At 52.5% G+C, this 24,015-nt stretch overlaps 6 protein-coding genes across 6 annotated transcripts; 4 read left to right on the forward strand and 2 right to left on the reverse strand.

The window, feature by feature from the left end:
• Positions 1-3,832: 3,832 nt before the first annotated feature.
• Positions 3,833-5,929, forward strand: MAA_07423 (Pal1 cell morphology; the record flags this gene model as incomplete). The annotated part of the gene is made up of 4 exons (XM_007825421.1): positions 3,833-3,860; positions 4,145-4,395; positions 4,521-5,031; positions 5,091-5,929. The coding sequence occupies 4 exons, from the start codon at positions 3,833-3,835 to the stop codon at positions 5,927-5,929; spliced, it is 1,629 nt and encodes a 542-aa protein (XP_007823612.1).
• A 1,225-nt stretch (positions 5,930-7,154) lies between these two features.
• MAA_07422 (uncharacterized protein) lies at positions 7,155-8,444 on the forward strand (the record flags this gene model as incomplete). Its single annotated transcript, XM_007825420.1, has 2 exons — positions 7,155-7,364; positions 7,440-8,444. The coding sequence occupies 2 exons, from the start codon at positions 7,155-7,157 to the stop codon at positions 8,442-8,444; spliced, it is 1,215 nt and encodes a 404-aa protein (XP_007823611.1).
• Positions 8,445-9,351: 907 nt separating this feature from the next.
• Positions 9,352-14,797, reverse strand: MAA_07421 (Rho-guanyl nucleotide exchange factor; the record flags this gene model as incomplete). The annotated part of the gene is made up of 5 exons (XM_007825419.1): positions 9,352-9,480; positions 9,535-10,382; positions 10,456-13,341; positions 13,689-14,307; positions 14,474-14,797. The coding sequence occupies 5 exons, from the start codon at positions 14,795-14,797 to the stop codon at positions 9,352-9,354; spliced, it is 4,806 nt and encodes a 1,601-aa protein (XP_007823610.1).
• Positions 14,798-16,332: 1,535 nt separating this feature from the next.
• Positions 16,333-17,169, forward strand: MAA_07420 (V-type ATPase; the record flags this gene model as incomplete). The annotated part of the gene is made up of 6 exons (XM_007825418.1): positions 16,333-16,377; positions 16,446-16,476; positions 16,547-16,629; positions 16,719-16,834; positions 16,893-17,063; positions 17,127-17,169. The coding sequence occupies 6 exons, from the start codon at positions 16,333-16,335 to the stop codon at positions 17,167-17,169; spliced, it is 489 nt and encodes a 162-aa protein (XP_007823609.1).
• Positions 17,170-17,789: 620 nt separating this feature from the next.
• MAA_07419 (uncharacterized protein) lies at positions 17,790-18,630 on the reverse strand (the record flags this gene model as incomplete). The annotated part of the gene is made up of 3 exons (XM_007825417.1): positions 17,790-17,908; positions 17,974-18,489; positions 18,549-18,630. 3 exons carry the CDS (start codon positions 18,628-18,630, stop codon positions 17,790-17,792), a joined length of 717 nt encoding a protein of 238 aa, XP_007823608.1.
• A 3,441-nt stretch (positions 18,631-22,071) lies between these two features.
• On the forward strand, positions 22,072-23,514 carry MAA_10941 (uncharacterized protein; the record flags this gene model as incomplete). The annotated part of the gene is made up of 2 exons (XM_011412887.1): positions 22,072-23,260; positions 23,324-23,514. The coding sequence occupies 2 exons, from the start codon at positions 22,072-22,074 to the stop codon at positions 23,512-23,514; spliced, it is 1,380 nt and encodes a 459-aa protein (XP_011411189.1).
• Between the last annotated feature and the right edge of the window lie 501 nt (positions 23,515-24,015).

Consider the following 24,015-nt stretch of genomic DNA (forward strand, 5'->3'; position numbering starts at 1 on the left):
TGATACTAGTAGTGCAGGTATTAATTCACTCAGAGCCACATGTCACAAGCATGAGCCCCTGCTTCTGACCATGCCCTGGATAGTAATCGACGCAAGGGTGGAGACTGTACGGAGTGCGTATTTCACTGTCAGGTTGACAGCTTTCTTCAGTGGCGCAATTACTAAACCAACTCAGTAAAATACCGAGGTGATAATCCAAGCCAGGGAGCAAGTACTACCACTTAATTAAGATCTACCACGGTAACCACGCACTTGTCGTGTCTTGTCACAAGGTGAAATGCAAAGGCGCTATCGGGTTGCCAAATTGTATGGAGTACCTGAAGACAAATCATCTCTCCGTGGGTGTGCATGAGTAGTACAGCGCAAGTCGGGCGAAGAGTCTCTGGCGAGATATATTGGGGTATCGCATCTGAGTTTCGATTGCGTGTAAGATATTACAGCGGTGTACCCCAGCCAGCCAGATTCGTTTTGTCCGTCTTCCACTTAATATAAGAGGATCTGTAGAGCTTAGTGTCGAGGGACCTTGCCTTGTAGTACGTTATTGTGACTCCGGAACGTGGTTGGAGCGAGCACACTTGAGCTTTGAGAAGAATTGTCTCTTGGAACAAGCATTCGTGCAAAGCGCGTCTAAGATCTGAAGTCGGCCCAAGACGAGCAAACGACTCCTTACGGGAGACGCTGTTGGATGTCTGCACGTCCACAGTTTCATATTGCGGTCGTCATTTATGGCCCTCTTTCATTTGCGGCAGAGCCTTGCACCCAGGCTTCGATACGAGAAGTGACCGGAGGCATGCAGGCGGGGGGGGCCAGAGCGATTGTGCTCCCAATTTCAACTAAATTGGCGATGCCATTTCGACCAGAGAGAGCAGAAAAATGATTTATCATAGAGGCATAACGCTTTCGAGGCTATTCCGTATAACAAGAACACATTTCGTGACGCGGCCATTTGTGGTTTCGGGCTCCTCTCTCGGCCAGCAGTCCGCAAAAAGAAGGAAGAGTGGTGATTCGGCCGTGAGCTTGTTGGAATGCGGCCAACGTCATTGTCGTTCGGCTCAGGGGCTGCGGGTCATGTTGGGTAGCGCTGGGCAAGGGAATTAATTACCCCCGTCCAATATTTGTACTTTTAATAATACTACTACTATGCCCACGATTTAACGAGTTGATGAGTTGACGAGGCCCACGAGAAGGTGGGCAAGGTGGTATTGTACGGCGGGGTGCATGGCCATGCCCAACGCAGATCTCACACAGTGTAACAACCAGGGCATAAATCCCGTAGATTGCATGGCTATTTGCGCCTTTCGGCGCTGTGGAAGGCCAAAAAAGGGGTTGTCCTATTTGCACGACCCATAAATCGCTGCGAAAAGGAGGTTTGAACATTCCAATGCTGAGTATGGACGGATCCAGGGCATGTCTGCACAACGCCGAATGCTTTAATGGTTTAGACGGATAAGTCTCCCTCCTTGAGCGTAGTTCTACTCTTGCTGGCAACAGCGAGGCCATATGTATTCTGCCCATGAGGAGATAATGACGAGGTTTTGACCAGCGCACAAATTGGATTCTGCTCGGCGTCCAATAGCCAAAATCAACGACACTTTGGTGAAAGCGATAACCTCTTCCAGCCATTTGGGGTAAAGAGCCCTGGGACAGCTGCCACCGTACATGGACCTGGGTGTGATGTGACCAGTATCCATGTCGGCGCTAACCAGGTAGCGTTGATGTCGTCGCTCGAGCTCATCTACTGATGTATGTACGGAGCAATACTGTTCATCTATCAGCTTCTGCCATCAAATCTGTTGGTGGACCAAAGAGAATGATTGCCCGGGGCAAAGGTGGGAATAATAAATAGCAATACCAGGAAGGACTCCGTACATACACAGTATTGTGTCAGCCAAGCACCTGCCAGCCTAGGTCAGTAGCAGCCAAGTATCTACCCCATCGTGCTTTTCGAAGGACAGTACCTGGTAATCGATAGCTTGTGGAGTCGAGCACTGGGGTCGTTTCTCGAACCATGGAGACTACCTACTTAATTTGCTGTTCCATGCGCCTTCGTGAAGTGGTTGAGTGGGCTGAAGCGACATTTGAAAGTCACATTTTGCAAGTTGGGCTTCAAAGCTCCTGCTGTTTTTGTTAGGCAGACACCAACTATACGTAAACGATCATGGTACTCCGTACTCACGTGCCGAATGCTCAGTGCTAGAGACAGACTGGGACATTTGGACCGTGACTGTGCAAAATGTGCATATATGTGTATAGTTGTGCTTGCAAATATTGTAGAAAACACCAGCACGTAGACGTTCAATAAAGCCTCGTCTCAATTCGACGTCCTCTTGCATTTGCACAGCATCTATCCAGGAGAAAAAAGTGTTATGCTCACCACCTTGGAATACATCGCCCGCCACTACGATTTGGCAATACAAGACAGGCAGTGTCTGATCTGACCCGGCAATCGTCGAGGAATTCAGAAACTATTGATCTCTCGATTTCGGGGGTCTTCTGTACCTGACAACATTAAAGCGCCCGAGACACCATCATCATCACCAGGTGGAAGAGCTGTTGCCTGTGATCGAGCCGGCCTGTTGCATACCAGTGTTTGCCCAGCCGTGTCAGATCTTGGCTAAACAAGGCCAGAGGCAAGAGAAACAAAGCGGCCAAGCGAATCTCGTTCTGCGTTGGTACCGCCGGCTACCGCTGGCACAGTGACGGAGCAAGCGACGAGGTTGAAGTCTAGATTGGCCACGACGGTGAGCCACTTTTTACTTTCTTGTCCAACTTTAATCGAGGAATACGATACAGAGGCAACGGCAGGATCCCAAAAGTCGACTTGACAGCTCGACAACACCCTCTCTCCCCGTGGCGCCGACCACTTGCAGCCAGCCCCGAGCCAGCCTCAAGCCAGTTCAAAATCGTGCCTGCGAATCTCTCAGCTGCTCGATCGCCCAAAAAGCAACCATTTGCCACGATCCCTGGTCTTTGGCACCACTAGGCCCCCCCACCGTGCATCTCAACTTCAGGACTCGGGCCCAGAGCCCATCCGGATCCCCAATTTTCACGCCGCCATTTCTGTGCGCAGAGCGGAACTACGCCCCCATTGAGTTCTGCTCTCAGAGCCTTGGCCACGACGACGCGTCGATATCCCAGCAAGCCCATTTAGATAGACCCTGAGCCTCGCCTGCTCTCGTCTTCAAACCGCGCGGCTCCCATTCCTCACCATTGTTGCACGGCCCCTCAGATTCGGCCCTCAGGCTTCACTTGCACACTTCGAATCCGCTTGACGGCGATTCAATCGACTGCATGACGAACTCTGCCTTGTTCCGTCTTGTGCTGGTCAACTGGTGCTTTCCGACCGACAGGAAGGGACGTTCGGCCCAGTGCAGACCGAGGTCGTACCAATATCCAACCTGATCAGCTGCGTCACGCGGCACCTTGCGTATCTCTGGTCCCTACTCCTAACAAACGGTTTCCATCCATCCTCGCGCCCCCTTTACGGCCCGCTGTTGCCAAGGGCTTGCGAAACGCATATCTTGTCGGCATCGGTTTTGGGCGATTGACGCACTGCTTCGCCCCTTCTCAAACGACAAACCCCTGGATCTTAAAGACGCCCCGCCATCTACTGGCTGTAGCCGCCCTTCTGCCCGTTTCACCGCAACGGGGAAACTACCATCGCGCCTTTCCTATTGGCATGATATCCGGCCTGTGCACCAAGGCCCGAGGAATTTGACCACCCACAAGAGGCCTTTCTTTGACTGACAGGTTTCTAATTTGTATCCTTTGTTTTTAATCGATTACGGACCACACTCTCCGGGGCTGCATTATTCCTTGCCAGCCAGTCAAAATGTCTAGCCCAAGCCCTTTCCAGCAAGGTAAGCTGTGCTCATGGACGCTCGTGGGCGACGCATGTGCTCGTGTCTGCCCATGACCCCTCTCCCTCCTTGGCAAGGGCATGGAGCATTCGTCGTCATTGACCGTTGTGCAATGCCCGCCGCCGGCATGTCTCCTCGAGTTCGGTGCGCGCATTGTCTGCCGATCCCCTTGATTTGGCTGCTGTTGTGGCAGGTGGAGGAGATTGTCGCGTTTCATCTTGTTTCGTCGGTTCGCACATGCATGAATCAGATTCCAAAACTAACTCTTTATATCTCTTGCATAGGGCAACTCCCCTCTCCAGGACTGTCAATCAACCTGTCCTCCAACAACCCTTTTCGCAACCGGGCAGCGTCGCCTGCCAGCCTTGATGCTGCCTTTGCAACGTCGACCAACTCGCCCTTTGACGACCCTACGCCTATCCAGAGACCTGTATCGCGAAATCCTTTCCTTGACCAATCCCAGCAACCGTTGAGGTCGCCGGGTGGTATTTCCAACAAGTCTGAGCACAAATCGCTCTCCGCTGAAGATATATTTGTATGTTTGCGTGACCATGCACAAAGCCGCCGTCGCCAGCACGGCAACGGCCATCACACCAATCCGCACGAGACCGACCGAGTGACCAGGGCTGGATCGACCTATTGGCTAACAAATGTTTCCAGGATTCACTGACGCTCGACGACACAATGCAAAACGATAAGTTGCCTCCGCCGTTGATTGCCCAGCGACGCCCATCAGACCAGGTTCCCGCTGCTCGTCCCGGGGAATCTCAACAGCCTGGCGACAAGCACCGACTTGCCAAGTCACAAGAAGAAGCCATGCGGGCAAGGAAACCAGGTCCAGGTCCAGCCCCCAACCCCGCAACATCAAGGTCTCCTCAGAGGAAACCGGTCCGACGTCCGCGACGAAATTCAGACTCATCCGTTATGGACTTCAATGCTCAGCCCATTACAGCCGAAGAAATGAAAATAATTGAGGAGCACCGCATGCGAGACCGACAACGCCGTGAAAAGGCCGCTCGTGAAAAAGGGAGCCGGGATAAGGAAAGTCTGGAGGGCCGTGAGCCTCGTGACAAGGAGCGAGAGGGTAAAGGACGGAGCAAGTCTGGTCGCCCAAGCCGACGAATGGATATAATCGACCAGCTGGATGCAACCAGCATATATGGTACTGGCCGTAAGTTGTATTGATCATTACTTGCATATTTCCCCATCTGATCAAACGTTGTCTGTTAGTTTTCCATCATGATGGCCCATTCGATGCCTTGAACCCGCATCGAAATAAGCACAGCAGCAGGCGCGCTCCAATGCAAGCCTTTCCCAAGGACTCTCTCAACAATTCACTGGGTGGTGCCGGGCCTCTTAATCGGAACCCGGATCATGCCACTTTCTTGGGTCACGGCACAGATGAAGCATTCCGCGATTACTCTGGCGGCACGAAGAACAAGAATGGATACAACTACCCAGGTGGCTCAAGTGCAGAGCCAGCGATTTTTGATCCCATCGCTCGTGGATCCCTGGTCCATGGAGATGAAAGCTACGGCTTAGGTACCTCTACCTTCCTCGAGGGCACACCTGCTGCACGAAGCGCAATCGTCCGAAGACAAGCAGAACAGCAGCAAGAGATTGTCGACAACGGTTTGCAACGAAAGAAGTCGCTAGCACAGCGAATTCGGCACATCAACAACAAACCCCGAGATTTTTCATCTGGCAGAATGACAAATCCCGATGCAGTATCCACCAAGCGATCCCCGGATGGCACGGCGTTTGCCTCTAGTGTAGGCTCCGAACCTAACCCTTTCTTCGCTGAGTTTGGCAAAGGCGAGGAGAGCATCAGTGTCAGGCCTCGGGGCGGAGCAAAGTCCCCAGCCAGCCCACCAGCGATCCCCCGGAGGTTATCTGGATCAGCTCTGGAACGACGAGCCACTGCAGACGCGATGATGCCAGGGGAGGACAGCCCTCCTGCCAAACCAACTGGTATTATAGGTCGAATGAAGAGTTTGAAGGGTGGACGAAGGCCTAAGAATAATACGGACACCAGCACTCAACTCGCAGGGTCTGGAATGGCAATCTAAACAGTTGCAGGGAAATGGTGGGAAAAGTAGGCATCATCGCAGCACTGACGCTGTGACGCGATCTGTGCGGTACTGTCCGCCGTGACAGCAGTTGGAGGAGCTGCAAGTGACAATGGTTCACACCTCTTCTGTCAGTGGTCTGGGAGAAGAGAAATGTGGTTTCTTGCGACGCCTGAAGCTCCAGCTCAAAACGCCTGTGCGCACTTGGCCGCAATTACCGGCAACCATGTGCGGGTTACGCAGCCTGCTACGATACTCAGCCGAGATAATTACTTGGCATCGGTGATATTCATTGTGTAAAGGCGTGGTAGGGAGTTTGGGAAGACGATAGAAGACTGGCGTACCTGGACCTAAATTGAGACGTCTACAAAGCGTCAGTAGCAACTCGTGGTCATCTGTCGGCCTTCGATAGATTTGTATGCACCGTCGGGATCAGTTTCTTATCTTGTTGGGCTTTCTTTGAGATTGGAGGAGAGGGCACTTCCATGTGCGAAATACTTGGCAGATTGCTATGAGTAGACGTTTATTTTAAATTATGCTGAAAGTGCATCGTCAGACACATTTTGGGCTGTTGCTACTGTGCAAGGTGAATACTCGCCTCGATCCTTGCTCATAGTCACTCGAATGAAGTATCGTGAGACATGGCGCCTTGATGGCACGTTCAGCTAGCCTCGGAGTTTGTTCCAAAACAACATTTGGACCTAACCAAATGACCAATTGAAATATACTCTGATGACGAAGCACGCCGTGCAGGTACGAGAATTTCGATAAGACATTGGCTGTGAAAGGCACACGGACATGCCCGCTCGAGAAAAATGAAGAGCGACGAACGGCATCACCTTTTGGTAGCGACAATTTCAATACGATGTACAATGCTCGTCGGGTCTCAAACTCCGAGCAAAAAAAAATACAACGAAGTTGCCCTTCTCTTCCTCGCAACCCTTGCAGTTAGCCTTCATATAACTAAGTACCAAGACATGACGTTGTCATCTTCCCGTCTTGGTATTGTCAACGTCTCCCATTGGCTGGATCCGTCATGCAGCATGTCGAACACAAGCTCCACCACCTGCCACATGAACTTGGCCTCGACATCAACTATCGACTTTTATCGACCGTGTGACCCAATCCGCGCTCTACATTCATCCAGTCCACCCAGTACGTGTAATATCATGTCCACGCATGTAGATTCAATGACGGCAAAACGGTAGCACGTCACTCGCCCAGCATGGACAGGCCACAACCCAAGCCCTTCCCCTTGGCTCCCGTGACGGCGTCTATCCTCGCCGAACGAGAAACAGAGCGCAGGAACCATCTCCGCCAACTGGGGTATTTCAAAACAGCGTGTTCCGAAATAGACGACTACGTCCTGCTAGGTGGTCTAGAGAGGGGACACGTCGTGGGCTTGAGCGCAGAAGAAGAGTCCTTTGGGATAGCCGTATGTTTCCCGCCTGCGCCTTATTCGCCCCCGTCTCGTTGTCTCTCGCCGTTGCTGACAGGGCCAGAAATGTAGCTCGGCCTGCAGGTCCTTTCCAGGGCGCTGCTCGAGCCCCGCCAGCAGCGGGCGCTGGTCATCACGCCCAAGCCGGCGGGCGTCATTCTGCGGTCGCTGAGGGACGGCGTCGCGGCCGAGCTGGCCCACGAGGGCGTGGCCCCGGGGGACGTCGAGCCGCGCGTGAGGGCGAGCCTGGACTGCGTCATGCTCTCGTGCGTGTTCGACATGGACGGCCTGTGGGAGGTCCTGGCCGAGCTGGACAGGAGGGGCCGGGCTTCTCCTCCTCCCCCGGGGGACCGTGTACCGCCGTCGCCCGCTTCCGAGATTCAAGACAGCGAGGAGGAGGACGAGGGGCCCTCGCCGCCGCCGGCCGCGGAGTCGCCGCCCCCTTCCGTCATCCTCGTCACGCACTTCTCGAGCCTGCTCACGTCGCTCTTTGCCCGGCGCGAGAGGCCGGCCGCCCACGCGAACTTGTCCCTGCTCGCCTCGCGCCTGCGCCACCTCTCGCGCAGTTTGCCCTCGAACCCGCTCGTCCTCATCCTCAACTCGACCACCTCGTCTACCGACCCTCATGGGCCGGAACCAGGCAGGCACCCTTCTGCGGCTGCCGGCAGCGGCAGGCCGCTTGATCCCTCGCTGCGGTCGATATTCAACCCCCCGCCGCTCCCTATCCCCGGCTACGTGCCTACCTCATCGAGGCGCAACAAGCCTTCGTTCGGGCTGGTGTTTACGCAGTTGCTCGACCTGCATCTCCTGGCTTCTCGGATCCCCAGGACGGCGGAAGATGCAGAGGTCGCACTGGGGAGTACTGCGCTGGAGGCAAGGTTTGTTACCGTGGTGGAAGTGCTGTTGGATGAGATGGGCCTGTGGACGGGGAGGATGGGGAAGAGGCCGAATAGGGAGCAAAGATGGGCTGCAGTGCAGGTCGACGGCGGGAGAGTCGTGGATGCGTTTGGGAAGCAGGAGATGGCCGCTGTGACGGAGATTCGTACGTCTGGAGGGTTCGGGGGACGAAGGCCATAGTAAGGCTGTCATGTTACCGGCATCATTCATGGTCGGCTTTGGTTTGTGTTGGTTGCGTGTGTTGTATGCAGACAGATACTTGACGACAAGGGCACACATGTTGCTTTCGCATTCCGAGCCGACTCTCGTGACAATGCTTCCGGAATTCACGCGCAAATTATATAAATCTTCTTTCCTATTAGGTTCCCCCTCCTTGAAACTTAAAAACCGCTCAATCGAAAAATGCCGAGTTTGCCTCGCAAGTCACGCGCAGTCGCTTAATTTGCCCTTCCAATGTACAAAACTAACCCAGCCGTAAGTCTTCTCACTCCCCCTGCCTGGCGCTTCGCCCCCTTCAACTCGTCTACCTGGTATAGCCCTTGAGATCTAAACCTCCACCCTCTCCCCTGCGTGTCTCCATCGTCTCCTGCCAAAACTATGGACAAGGTACGCAACACCCCCGTGGACCTTCTGCCTTGAACAATAAATAGAGCGATGTCCGTTTGGAAACAAACTCCTCGCTGCTATGTATGCGTATGTGTAGGAAATAAAAAAACACAAAAAGATAACAACAATACCTGCACAGTGGCATAGTCACAGTTCCACTTTTGTCTCACAGCACTTTGCGCCGGTGCCCAGCTCCTTGCCCAGCAAGAAGCTGGCCGGAAGAATGAAAACAAGCCACCAAAGTAAACAACGTAAGACTGCAGGTTCGTCGTCGTGCTCTCGGTCCAATAATGAAAAGAAAAGAAAAAGAGGCCGACGCGGGCGAGAAGAGATGTGGATGCGATAAAATTAAAGAGTCGGCTCTCCCAAACTGCAAGTGATACAAGAAGGCGTCGATTGTCTCTTTTCAAAAGGGGCGGTGATTCTACTCTATAAGTCGTCGGTGTCGGAGTGCAAAGAATACCGTATCTCGTTTGAAATATCAAGAACTGCTTAGATGCGGGGGAGAAGACGAAGGGCCGCTCAAGATTTGGGATTTTCGGTCATTCTTCCAAAAATCAATGGCTTCGACAACGTCCTCTCCCCGCTCATCTTCGTATGCAAATAAAATCTGAATAGCATGTTAGCGTTATACCAATGGAAATACGCGAAATGTCGTCCTCACCTCATGAGTACTGCTGTGAAGCATACGAATGTTCTTGTGGGGCACAATATGCACTGCACCGTTTTCAATATTGCGTAATTCGATAAAGTTGGGTTCAAACGCAAGGATCCAGGGGTAGCTGAGTGCAAAGCTTAGGGGCGATCCCTCCCAGTCAATCCGCCACTCGGGTCTTGCTCGCCAACCATTGCGGTTAACAAAAAACGAGAATTCAGAGTAGTTCAGCAAGAATTCTCCATTGAGACGCTCAATATGAATCGGCTTGGCATTCTCTTTGCGTGCAACAAAATCAAGAGAAGTATCTGCCTGATCCAGAAGTGATTGCGTCTCCAGAGTCTCGAGGGATACAACCTCGAAGCCTCGCGCACATGCAACGCATAGCTTCGACTTGAGGAAGTGAACTGACGACGACTCTGTGGGAATGTAAAACTCCTTGAATGGTCGAAGTTCGTCATGGCCACCGGCTATGAATTTGCCAAGGCCCTTCTGCTTTTTACCCTTGGTCATAGCGTCATTGGGCTCAAAGACCTTGATAGTTGTTGACAATGCGGATGATTTGACACAGCAGACGAGATGTCGACCCAGGCAGATACCCGTCTTGAAGAAGCTGCAGTGGTTCTGGATCTTCTTCGGTCGCTTGCTCATGGCAGGCTCATCGGGGTTCAGCGCGGAAAGCGCGTATGACTGCAATGTCTTGTTGGATAACACCAACAGGAGTTGGTATTCTTCCAAGATGTCGATCTGAGTTACGTTGGGGGTTTCCAACACTCTTCTTGGGATCTGTGCCTTGTTCTTACGGTCTGATAGATAGACGCCGTTGTCTGTACCATAAAGAAGCTTGCGACCGCCATCTGCAAAAAATTGATCGTCAGTTTCATGTCACAGGTCAAAATCTTATCAACAACACAGCATTCATTGACATACCGAACGGCATAACACAGTTGACATGGTTCGTGCCCACAAAGAAATTGCTCGAAATGACCGTCGTGTTGAAAAAGTCGGCACGAGCACGAAGTCGCTGCTGGGCATTGGCAATGAATTCCAACCACTTCTTCCGCGCTGCCTGGTTTGAAGCATAGAGGGTCAGCTCGTAGCCTGCCTTGCCTAAATGACGGAATGTAATCGGCCAGCCTTCGCCCTTCCTCGTTTCGGCATTGTTTGCTCTGATCGATGGAATCAGACCAGACGATGAACGCTTCATTCCTTGACCGGGTATAACCTCATCCATTTCCCGGATGGCCAACAGTTCCAGCGGGATAGGGCGTCGATAGGCTTTGAGTTCCTCGGTCTTGCCATTTTGCTTGATGCGGGCCAAAAGGACAGCGTGGTCGAAGAGGAATGCAGTTATCTCGGCAGGATCAGTGGGCGATTTCTTGAATTGACTCTTAAACACCATCTCTCGTCCGTCTTCGGTAAGTCTGAGGTCAACTCGTTCCTGAGGCCGGAATTTAAGCTGTTCCTGAAGTCTTCGCAAGTTGAATCTATTCTCTGCCTTTCCAGACTCGGCATTGACTCTGCCCAAAATGTCTCGAATCATGGTTAAAACTTTGGGAATATCATCCTTATCAGGATTGCCTTCCTCCGTGTATTTCAACACATTCTCCAGGAGCAATGGGTATCGAGCGAGACGGGTGGTCGGCTTGGTAAGATAACCATTGAGTTCCAGCTTTCTTGACTCCTTCCGTCGCTCAATTTCGTCCACAAACTTGGCGAAAAATGGATTTACGGATCGTTCATTCTCAAAATCAAACTTTCCTTCTAACTGCTTGGAACCGTAGTAAATAAATGGGTCGAATTGTGGTACGTAGTCGAGGAAGATGTCACCAATATTATGCACAATGGGGTTCTTCTGCTGTCGGTTTGTGAGGGACGAGGCAAATCGAGAGCTGACGGTATGGATACTCGGATGGTCAATGATATTGCTGAAGATGGTCTTGACAACCTTATCTCGGCGCTGTAACGGGATGGGCGAGGCCTTCGATCGCAGAGGTATAATCCAGAAATCGCGAAGATACTCAAGATCCTTGACAAAGTCTCTTTCAGTATAGCAAATTTCGGATATGACTTCTTGTCTTTTCTTTTCGCGTTCACCGACTGCATCGGCAACTTCTTTCGGCACGGTATTGATCCAAAGCTTCTGCTCGTCGGTTTGGTCGACCTCGTCGTCGTTGATCACTGCAGCATCATTTTTTCGGAGGCCGGAGCTCGCGTTCAGGTTCAGCCTAGAAACCTGTTCTAACCGTCGTGGACAAGCAATCGAGTAGCAAAGCTGATCTCTTGTGCAGGTGGGAGAGTAGCATTCGGTCAGCAGCACAAAGACACCATTAACAGGGGGCTTTTCCTCGGGCTCCTCCATAAGGGTTTCTTTGAACTGATACATTTCGGACTGCGAGTCTCGCAGCCTGTGCTCGTATGTTACATCGTGGAAGAATTTTTGAGCATCCAGGGCACGACCAAGCAGGAGGGCCAAGTTACGATCGGTGGTGCGGATGATATATGATAACACGTCCACCGCCTCTGAACCGCTGAAGGCATTCTTGTACGTCAGTTCATTCTTGGTGCGGTCCCCAGTAATGATTTTTCGTCGGAAGCACTCGGCGACTCTTGAGAGCAGTGCCGGATAAACAAGCGGAGGACGAATCTTTGTGGCGGTGGTTGGTCGATCACTCTCGACGGACTTGCTTCTAGAGGGTCGGCTTACGAGCGTCATGGTGTCGGATTCGGAAGGTGTAATTGTAGAGGCTGCGGTAGAAGCCATAGACATAGTCCTGGCGTGTTCTGGGAAGCCAACAGACGAGGCCATACTGGTGGTTCGTGTCTGGGATCCCGGGGCAGTATGGTAGCCTCCGTTGGGGGCATACCCATTGGACATTGACACGTCACTTGGCGCCCTCCGGTTTGGAATGATGCGGCCGCTCATTGTTTGGTGAGAATCTCGATCCATGGGGTGATAAGAGCCGGTCATTGACATGGAACGGTCGTCATGATGGCGTTCGGGGACAACCCGGCCCTGTGCTGTTGTCCTGGCTGAATTGTGATTAGAGTAGGCAGCTTGACGAAATTGATTTGCCGGCGATTGCTGGTATGAACTCGGAGGCGGCTGATACATTTGCGGCCGGGGAACAGATGCTAGAGACTGTGAGCGATAAGGGTCGCTATTCATTGCAGGCCGTGGGGGCCCTTGATATCCGCTCTGAGGGCCATATCGCGCGCCTGCAGCCTGCGGCGGCGGACCTCGCGACTCCATCCGAGGAGGGAGAGGGCCGCCGGGGCCCTGATATGGTCGTCTCGGCTGGTGTTGCTGAGCGTATTGTGACTGTGATGGGGGCGGCGGGTGCCCCCCCGAAGCCGCTCTCGACCCCGGATAGTAGCCGCCTCCAGCATTTGGGTCACTTGGTACAGGTCTTCGTTGCATGGGTTCTCGCTCGCCGTAGTAACCTTGCTGTGGTCTCGGCGGCGGTTGACGTTGCATGCCAGAAGCCGTAGAAGACATGGTCTGCGTTCTCTCCGGGTCCATGGGGGGGCCGGGAGATGACGACGTCATTGTCTGTGATCGTCCCGGGGGAGGAGCAGCACCAAAGATATTGGAGTATGCGGCATCTCGTTGGTAATTGTTGGAATCGGGGTAACCGCGAGGGGGCGGCGGCCGTTGCTGAGCTCGAGGATCATACGGGTGGTATTCGGCCATGATGTAACTCTGCTCAAGGGAGTTACCCCAGAGAAGGATCTCTATCAGTACAGACGTCAATATACCGTGGGCAAAAGGGCAGCCAGGGCAAGGAGCAGTCGCCCACAGGGGTGAATGGTGGACTACACAGGAGTGTTTGTGCGGTTGGATCTAAGCGTGAGGAATTGGGTGCAAACTGACTGGAAGTAGCCTTCAGAAGCGGCCAGCTGTGGAAAGGAGAAACAAAATCACCAAGCGCAGCTGATGCCCAGGCCGCCAAGGTCAGTCAAGCGGGGATCCCAAGGAGACGAGAAGCACGAGTTCTGATGCCGCTGTCGACGTTGGCAGGCAGGACGCGAGGGCTTCGTGGGATATGTCGAGGATGCGCACGAGGGAGAACGCGAGCCACGAGGCCGGTGTGCACTCGTCGAGGGCTCAAGTGAAGTGGTGCTCACACGGGATAGGGCGTGATATGCCGCGGTCCACGCACAAGAGTAAGTTGAGTAATGCGTTGAGCGAGCCCAGAGCGAGCCCAGAGCGTACCGGCGGGAGGTGGCGCGGTGAAGTGAGCGGCGGCAGCAGCAGCAACGGAGAAGAGATTGTCGTCGTGGAGTGTAGCCTCGCTGGCCCTCGTTTCGATGTCGTCGACCACTTGAGCAGGCCGAGTGGAAACAGGTCGACGTTGGACCAGGGCCGGAGGAGCAAGCCGGAGGAGCAGCACTAGCGAAGCGGCGACAATCAGCAGCGATCAAGTCGGAGCAGCTCGAAGATTGACGGGACGGTGCTGGGCCAAACGCTGCTGCTTGGGTCTGGTTTGGGCTGACAGGGCTGCTCACGTCGGCTGGCTGTGTCGGGGTCAATGGCTGTTGGCTGTGTCCTCTGTGCTCTCTGTGCTGGCTGGCTGGCTGGCTGGGCGCGGCTTGGTGGACGAAGGGTGGCCTCGAGGGCACCGCACACATGCAACCATGGGACTGGGCCGTCAATGGGCCTTCAATGTTGAGTCTGTGTGGGTTCTGAAAGGCCTCGCCTTTGGCTGGCTGTTTGGGACCTGCGACTGTGGATTTGGTGGAGGGTGGAGGGTGCACATGTGGAGCACTGAGGACTGAGGACTGTGGATTGTGGATTGCGGATTGTGGAATTTGCACGAGACTGGACTGCCAAAAGGTGAGCCAGCGACATTGAACTCTGCATCCAATCGACGGGTCCCTCGTCCCCTTGTCTTGGCGCGGTCCAGCGAGACAGAGCCATCAGGTCAATTCTCAATGCTACTCTTACTCGCAGCCCACGAACGAAGCTGTGTCTCGGAGAAGCGGGTATCAAGGTGTGCAAATTGGCCAATGTGAGCTCGCCGGTCCTCGACGGGGCAACGTCCACGACGAGGTCTGGGGGATACAGTCCATATTGCAGGAGTATTGTTACTGCGCCGGGCGTTGTATCGACCGTTGCATCAACCTTGGAATTATACATGCGACGACGACTTTTCCTCCTCCTCCTCTCAAATCTGGATGCTCGGGAGCCAGCCCAAATCAAATTCGCATTGGGGACGAGGCGCAGGGCAACTCGGAGTTCGGAGCGCCCAAGCTGGTCTCGAAGCTCCATGTCGGTTTGATGGGGGGAGGAGGGAGCCAAGATGAATTCGCCTTCGTTCAATCATACATATATGCTCCTGTTGCGGTGCTGCCCGGTATGTCATGGGCCGTACAACTGCAAACAGAGCGAGTAAAACGTCAGCCCAAAGACACCTGCCGTGACGGAATCATGTCCAATCCAGGGATTTACAGACTACGGAGCAGCATGTGCCCATGAAAAAATGAGAAAGTAATCAAGTACGACCAGATTGCAACAAACAAACCACCATCCGCTGGCAATATGTATCTCACCTTTGCCCCCCAAATGGCGCCGCCGCCACACGAATAGCCCATTGCCGAGCATCCACAGCTGCTAGATGTACGCATCCCAAGGATTTCCGAGCAAGACGCTGTCGAATCTACAGATCCCACGTGCACCCTTTTGAGTTTGTCTCTTGGCTGATTTGCGCTGTGCCTGCTCTTCTCTCCGACTATCGAGCCTCTATGCCCAGGGCTGGGTTTGTCAAGAGCCAGCAACACATGTTGCACATTCAACTCTAAAGGCTCAATGACGAGGAGATTAAATTTCAACGGGAAGAGTATCTGAGGTGCTCACACTCCAATATAGATAGTACTCTCAAAACCCTTTTCTTTTTCCTACCGAGGGTGTGGAATTGTAAGCGGAACTGAAAAGGCACATGCGGCAACCAACGCCGTCGAAACCTACCAGACTTAAGTACATTTACTAATTAACCAGGCAGTGCAGATTACACGTCAACTTTTACGGAGTCCAGGTGCCCTTCATACTGGTCTTCGAGTTTCTATCAGACAGGGTGATGATGCCAAAATGCACCGTAAACTCGTCCACATCAGACCACAAACAGCTTAATGCTGGGTGCAACTGCCACCCCAAGTGCAGGCTATCTCTTTTCATCTCGGCCCATGCGCAGGTATTGGCTGCATCGCGGCAGGGGTGAGCACATTGCAGGAGGTAGCGCTGTCAAAATGTCCCAACTTTCTACTCCCGGTCTGTACGGAGCAATACCCTCAGAGTAAATGCGCCCTGGTCGATCCCGGGAACGAAATGCTTCGTCCGATCCTGGAATAAATTTTGACACCTTGGTCCCTGGCGCCTGTCCCTGGACTCCTCTCTACTTTTGTATCATAAGCCTGTTCCAGATGCCTCTTCGCATCCAAATTTAAAAAAGAAAAGAAAAAAAGAGCGCTGTCTCTCATTATATCATACTTCAAACATCACAATGTCACAATACGACAAATCTGACCAAAACTTACGTCTGAATTGACCTTCTCTCCATGCCACACAGAGCAACGTCAACGGTCCATCACCCGCTGCCAGATGAACGGCATCACGTGCGCGGTCACGCCCCGCCCATCGTTCATCGTTCATTGGCCTACCAGCTCCTGAGAGCTGCCTAGCCAGGAACGTGTGCCTGGCGTGCCATTCACAACGGGCTTCATCAGAGCGCAGAGCTCCTCCACGCCCAGTTCAATCTCGGAACAACCGCTCCTCCAACGCCCAACGCCCCCATTTCCATCCCGCCCATCATGGAGTCTGAGCTCGCTCCCAAGTTTGCCCCCTTCATTGGGATGGTAAGTCTGTCCATCAGACACGCATCGCCCTCCCGCTCACGAACTCGGATGCTAATGCGCCAATGTAGGCCGGCATCGCAGCCGCCATGGTCTTCGGATGTAAGACGGACGCGGGAACCGCAACAGCCCTCCGAGCGTTATTTGAAATTCTAACACGGGACGTGTATAGCTATCGGTGCCGCGTACGGCACAGCAAAGTCCGGCATTGGCATTGCCGGCGTGGGAACATTTCGCCCCGATCTCATAATGAAGGTTCGTTTCCCCCAGCCGGCTGCCGAACCTATATCTCCTCCCGTCCCCTGTGAAACGATCCAAGTATATTAAGTCACACTTTCTCACAGTGTCTGATCCCCGTCGTCATGTCCGGCATCATCGCCGTCTACTCGCTCGTCATATCGGTCCTCATCGCCCAGGACCTCGCGCCTCCGTCTGCAAACGAACGATATGCCCTGTTCTCGTACGTAAAACACCCCCGGGCGCTGACCAAGAGTTCGCGTCTAACATGTGGTTGCTAGGGGCTTTATGCATTTCGCTTGCGGCCTGGCAGTCGGCATGACTGGCCTAGCCGCGGGCTATTGTATCGGAATTGTCGGCGACAAAGGCGTCCGCGCCTACATGGAGCAGTCGAGAATCTTTGTTGGCATGGTTCTGATTCTGATTTTCGGGGAGGTCCTCGGTCTTTACGGGTGAGTGATTTGGCGGAGTGGTCATGTGTTTACGTGGCTCTGGACTAACGGACGTTGCAACAGCCTCATTGTCGCCCTCTTGCTTAACTCACGAAGCAAGGGCTGATTGAACTGCTTCTTTTTCCTTTGCTTGAATCTACAAGCCAAAACAATCCACATCTTGTCTAGTGTATTGTACACACCAACTCAAGGTACCCGAGGTGAGCGAAAGCACGTTGGAGGACAGCGGGAGGAATGTCTTATTACTTGCATGGGGCATGGCGTTTATTGGAACGTGTACATTTATCATTGCAGGTAGATCAGGCACATGCTAGTTGATTGCTTTGCGATTTATCAGAGTATCATTTCCTAAAAGTATGTGTTGGTACAGCTGTTCTTTTCACAGGTCACATACTACGCAAACATCAGTTGTGTGGTTAATCAGCAGCGTAAGAGAAGTTGAATTCACTAATTCATAAAATGCCAGTTACCCTCCGTCAAATGTTCGTGTGAGTGAGGAATTGCTTGTCCCCAATGATGAATGCAGCCCAGGAGAAAAAAGATGCGCGCAAAACTAAATGGTACCAATCTACAAGAAAAAACGCCGCCAGATGCATCATGGATTTGTGAAAAGAAAAGAAAAATATGCCAGGACAAAGGAGTGGAACATGCTCCAACCAGTGGAGTTTTGGGGGAAGAGTGAACCACGAGAAAGCATCAAGCGCCGGTACCAATATTTTTCATATTCTAAGTTGGCAGCAGCCGACCACCAATACGACGAAGCAGCTTTTTACGTTGAGTGTGTTCGACCTCGCGGCGGAAACGAGCCCAGTTTCTCTCGCGCTCGTCCCAGCTCCTCATTTGGGCTGTAATCGGTTGTTAGCGGGAATACTCTCGCACAATCAAGGACGCAAATAGACCTATTGCTCACCAAGAAGCCAGTCCCACTGCCTATCCTCTCGGACAAGAATGTCATCACTAGCTTCACGGGCCAGTCTTTCACGACGGGCCTGTGCTGCCGCTACCTCGCCGACAAGGTACGGATCTTCCAAGGGGCGTGCCTCTGGAGCGGTGTCCGTCCCGTTATTCAAGGCTCTATCATTGGAGTTTTGGTGTCTCAATGGCTCTGCCGGTCCCGTGTATCGACCGGACGTAATTCGGCGCTCAGCTACATTCCGGTAGTGGCGAGCCGCCGGGCCATTGTTGGCGGACCAGGTCGGGAGGTGAAAGTTATGGATTGACATGGCACCTTGCGGTGCCACTGGGGGTAGAGGAGGCAGGCCTATGGTCTGCTGCCGAGTCGACGAAGTTCTGTGACGGCCAGGGGCGAATAAAGGAGCAGAAGCACTTGCTGCCAAAGGGGCTGCCCTTGGAGCTGGTGGGCTATAGGGCGGAATTGTTTCATTGTGATTGTACGGGAGGGTGTGGTAAGATGGCGTATCCGATACTGTATTGCGAATTGTTAAGCCTCAGAACGCGTACGAAGCTGGCTAGAGACTCTCTTACCATAAGAAGGGGCAGCCGAACGAACAGAGGCAGTCTCAAAGTCCTCAGCGCTGTAACGCGGACTTGTAGGCGGTCCTGTCATGACGAGCAGATGGGGTTGAGGACTGTTAGAAAGGGCAAGGTATGAATGATCCCGACATGAGTCCGGTTACTCTCCAACGTATATCCAGGAAGCGCGCCCTCTTATTAATGAGCTGACAGTCGGAACGTAATTGTTGTATACAACGCAGTTGGGCGATCAAACACCAGAAGCCTTGTTGGTTGGTGAAGAAGTGTTGTACAGTCTAAGTTATTGGCCAGTGATACAAAGACCAGCTAGACCAGGTGAATGGCGATCCCGGGGCGTTTCGACCGGAATCAGGTACCTCTGAGTAGGTAGTTTCGACCTTCCCACGATCGAACTCACGGTGTAGGTAACGGCCACCAAGCAGGATCAGAAAAATGATTCCCTTGTGCGACTTATCACGAGCACCGCACGTGAGTGTGTCCAACCAGCGTCTACAGCGTTTGTCCAAGTCTGGGGGATTTGGGGAGAGCCTCGAGCAAGACGTCTGGTTCAACCCAGATTCTATCACGTAGTCGTCAGGTCCGGAAGGAAGGAATGACGTGGATACCTAATATGGGGCTACGAGAACAAGATGAGGGGATAACAAGAAAGGACATCACTCGGAAGTCGTGGTAGGGCGAGGCTCATGGTACCTTATTATACCACAACCCCGGACAGCTGCGTCCAGAAATGTGGAAGGACATCGGTTCTTGACAAGGGCTCAAGCTGGAGAAGGTACATACATTGTAGGTCGCCTCTCGCTTGGCGACATGACGAGGGTTTCCATGGCTGAGGCCAGGCCCCGAATAAGCAAACAACCCAGCGCCATTTTTGAACGACGCTGGGCATGGACAAAACGGGTCATTTCGGGCCAGGCTGTCCTTGGGCCTATTAGCTCTCGCTGGAGGCTCGGTACGGGTGGTTTGCTTTGCCCGAAGAAACAATCGGCTTGGAGACGTTTGCCAGTCCGTTTCTCGAAGGCGTTAGCTGGTTGCATGTCATCGACCAACCCAGTCCACACTCCTCGGCGGGGTAATATCGTTATCGTAGCCAAATCACAGCCACATGCTGTGGAGGAACGCCGAGGAGGGGCGTTGAGAACCTCGAGAACGCTGGCGGCCCAAACTCAACAGATGCCACCCTTGCATGTCTTCCGATGCCTTAGTGAGGTACCGCGGAGCTAAATGGAGCCTCCAACCGCTATCACGAGAGGTTGGTGGGTTGCGGTAGTGAAGATCGGCCTGAGTGTGCCAGCAGCCAAAAGTGGCGGGCAGCCAGAGGCAACTTCATAGTGCCACCATTCCCTCTAACGCGTACTGCCTCGCATTTGAGGCCTCTGCATGACGGTGGTTGGCACGTCTCAAACAACACAGTGCATGAGTTGTCATGGCAGAATGTCTAAGTTGTGTATATGTATTCCTGAAAGGGGCTTGTGCTGCTCTTTCCGTGCCACGGCACTCTGCGTACTCCGCATTGTCCGCAATACGCAATACGCAATCCGCGGGCAAGACTGCAATCCAAGCATCCAGGGTTAAAGGAAGGTTCAAATGCAACATTGAAGCGAATCGTTTGTTCCCGCACCCTAGAACGACAAGGCCCACTGCTTCCACAGTGGAGCCCCCAGTGAAGTGTCTTGCAGCTAAATGAGGCTATGTGAGCAACGCCCGCGAGGACTTGGCAGGCTTCATTGTCCCTTGCTGCTGGACATGGAAGCTGGATGTGGGCACATCAGCTCAAGTGCTCCATGCCTCACACGGTGCTGCCCTAGCCGGGGAGAATCTATGATGTAGTTTGGGGGTCACCATCAAGGCGGTATTGACGGCAGCCGCTTGTTCAGAGAAATCGCCGTCATGCTATTCCAAATCTGAGTTTCACGCTGTCCTCGTGCCGCATTTCCCACAAGATGGATGCGGTGCCAGACCACGCGATGGCGAAGGCGCCTACATGTGTTGCGCCCCCCTGGCTCGATTCTTTGCTCTTCTGGATGCGCCAGAAGTTCCGCTTTGCGCAGCCATGCGACTGATGAAAATGCCCGTCCAATCGACGTTTGCTCTTTGTTGCAGCCAACATGGCAGCCTCTTCAGTCTAGTTCCAGTTCCATATTTGGAGCGTTGTCACTTGATCATGTAGGGGCTATCAGCTCAACTGCTTCTTGTGTGTGATGTGCCTCCACTGTAGGCGCCTTACTCTACCTGGGCATTCATGACAGGCTACCCGGTGCTCAAAGTGAGAATTGATCCAACGTTGCCTCGATGCGCTTACATGTTAGTCTCCGCCAGCATAGGAGCTGGTAGAGGAAATGCAAATACAAATGTGGCTGCAGAATGTTGTGAGATATGCTCACCAATCTTGCTAGCTTCTGACGCATCACGATGCGTTCATGGCGTATTACGTGGTTTGTTGCGGTTCTCTGGCTTGTATACGGAGTACGACCAGGCACACTATGTTGGTGTCACTAGTAGAGCCTTACTTGATACAGTGCTTGCACCATCACTTGGATAGGTCAAAAAGCTTGAAAAAAGAAGGAAAAAATAACCTTAATTAAAATAGTACCCGAGGCGTCTCTGTCCCGAAAATTTTGGCGGTTTGAATCGCGATTGATAGTCTTCTGAGACGGGTCGATCTGCGTTTCGTGCTCTGTTTGCGCGTGATGAAACAAAGCGAATGATTGTTTTGATGTGATACGCGATGCTGAGTGGCCAAGGCACATGCAGCTCTGTCTGAGCGCAAGGCATATCAATGCAGCCCTCTGGGCACAATTCAGCTGGAGCCAAGAAAGCTTGGCTATATTTGACTTGGGACAGTACATCGATACCACTGAAATCAGCGAGGCGAGCGAAGTTCAGAATATCCTATGAGCCATGTTGTAATGGTATTGGGACCTGCTGGGCATTGCCAGCTCATAGTACAGCTGGATAAATATTATGCTGTAGCACTGTAATTGCTTGCAAAGTACGGAGTAAGTACTGAAGTAGGTATACAAGCAAGCGAGTATTGCGCTGTCAATAGACGCAAGGCTACGGAGTGCTTGGTAAGGTAACTACCTACACCTAGGTACTTAAGTAGGTAGATCAGGTAGACGGGCTGTTGACCAGAAAGTAATCTCATCAAATATACCAATACTATGATCAAAATAATTGCAGCACAGAGAGGATGGGAGAGATCCGCACTCAGGCTAGTAGCAACCTGCGTGTGGCCTGGGACCCAAACCCAGGTACCTGTACCGTCTGCATGTGGACAATGGAGGGGCACCTTCCGCGTGGTCGTTAATTGGCAGAAACCTTCAAGCGCGTCTCCCCAACGCGTCAGCCGATGCACACAGTCTCATCTGTGCAAATTTACTGCTTCTGACAGGACCAAACGACGTCGAAACAATCGAGTGTGGGAGCTTGTACGGACCCTACGAAATCGAGTAACTCAAAGTTTCAAATAACAATAAGCAACACTGCTTCTTTTTAGCAGCGATCCGCCTCTGCGATGCCAATACGCGTCGGTGGACGGTCCAAGGACAACCATTCTCAGAGGGCATCACCATCCCCTTCGCAAACACCAACTTCCACGAGGCGTGGCCTAGCGGTCCGGCAGAAGCTTGACAGGCGGAGTGTGTCTGGAACTAAAAGGAAGCGAACAAATACCGTCACATCAGAACCGCTCAGTACCCGTCGGAGAACTCTGGACGCAGGGACCGATGAGGACAGTGGCCAAGGCGAAAGCGACTTCGAAGATGTTTATGATCCTGACCAGCCCCTTCAAGAACGCCGGGTTGTGCAACAAGGGCTGAGAGATCTTCTAAAGGGAATTTCTGAAAACTCGGAGGAATTCTTGAAAGGCGACTCACGGGGCTTGCACGAGACCATTTTGAAAGCCAATGAACTCTCCAAACAGTTGAAACAGACCACCGAAGCCACAATCGATTCACGCCTGCTCGTGAGCACCACTGATCTGTCTTATCGAAAAACCTTGCGTCTCACCCAGGGCAGCCTTTCGCAAGGTATAGATGTGGATGAACTTGTTTCCAAGGCCATCACATATATGCGACAGGGTAGTGGGATCGCCGATGACAATGCGCCAGAGCTATCGAGCACGCAGCGGCAACGCAGAACCGTATCACGGCGCAGGGGGCATGGTGATGATGATGATGACGACGACGACGACGAAATAGGAGATGAGGGCGACATGATGAACTGGCCACATCTTGGCCATTTTGCTTGCTTGCCACATATTCGACGACCCGCCCTTCCAGGATTCCTATTAGGACCAATGTCTGTTGAGAAGAAAGCCCGCAAGATTGCTAAGCGGACTGCTCCCTTTCGACCTAATAACTTGACAGAGACGCGGCCCGAGGTGCTCAACGTTGAGGAATTAGCAAAGAGGGAGAATGATTTGACGGCGATATGCGGCAAGATTTTACAACGACTGCGTAAAGTTCAGGTTGAGACACAAAAAGTTGTTGAAGATTTGATCGACGATGACATGGAAGCGGATGAACAAACAAGAATTATGCACCAGCACGGGCTTCGCAGCACTGGAGGAATAGATTTGATGCGCTTTGTTGTCAACCCAAAGTCTTTTGGACAGACGGTTGAAAATATATTCTATGTTAGCTTTCTCATTAGAGATGGGCGCGTCAAGGTCGATTTTGACGAGTTCGACCTTCCTGCATTAGGTACGTCTATGAACATGTCGTCCAAGTAGTGACGTGCGGCTGATACGAACGCCCTCAAACTAGAACCTGTTGAACGGGAGCCAGAAGATGACGGAACCCAACGTCATGGGGCGTCAAAGCACCAAGCAGTAATATCCATGGATGAAGGGATTTGGCGTCAGATTATAGATGTGTTCGACATTACGGAGCCCATGATAAGTCATCGGAGAGAGACTACACATTCTGGGCCGGGTGCTCGTGGTTGGTATAGTTAATGTTAGGTCTTGGTGTCAATATTTGGGCATGGCGAAAAGGTTTTGTATGAAAGGGCTTTGTGCACAAATGTACAGTGAATGATGGTGGAATGAATAGATCACTTGTGTCTTGCTTTTGGCAAGCACGGATATACGCTTGGCGTTCTGGCCCATGCTCTCGATACCACAAAGGTGAACCTTATTTTTGCCGGAAAGGATGTATCTCCTTCTGGAGTTTCGCTTGCAGAGCTTACTACGGACGGTATTATGGCCATGAAGCGCTTAGGTCTGCATTCACTTGTCCTTTGTTGACTCTTCTAACACTCACTGCTCAATCAGGCTGGAAAGGAATGTGAATGCAGTTAACAAAGGCAATCTTAGGGAATTTGGTCGGTTGGTGCTTCCAATCAAACCAACATTCATCTGATGAGACGGCAACGCTCTGTTCAATTTAAAGACTCGGAAACGCTCACCCGCTCTTCTTGTTGTTCTGGACTTGCGATCAAATATCGCATCACCCGA

The sequence above is a fragment of the Metarhizium robertsii genome (assembly GCF_000187425.2).
Source record: "Metarhizium robertsii ARSEF 23 chromosome Unknown MAA_Scf_3, whole genome shotgun sequence".
Taxonomy (NCBI): Eukaryota; Fungi; Ascomycota; class Sordariomycetes; order Hypocreales; family Clavicipitaceae; genus Metarhizium; species Metarhizium robertsii.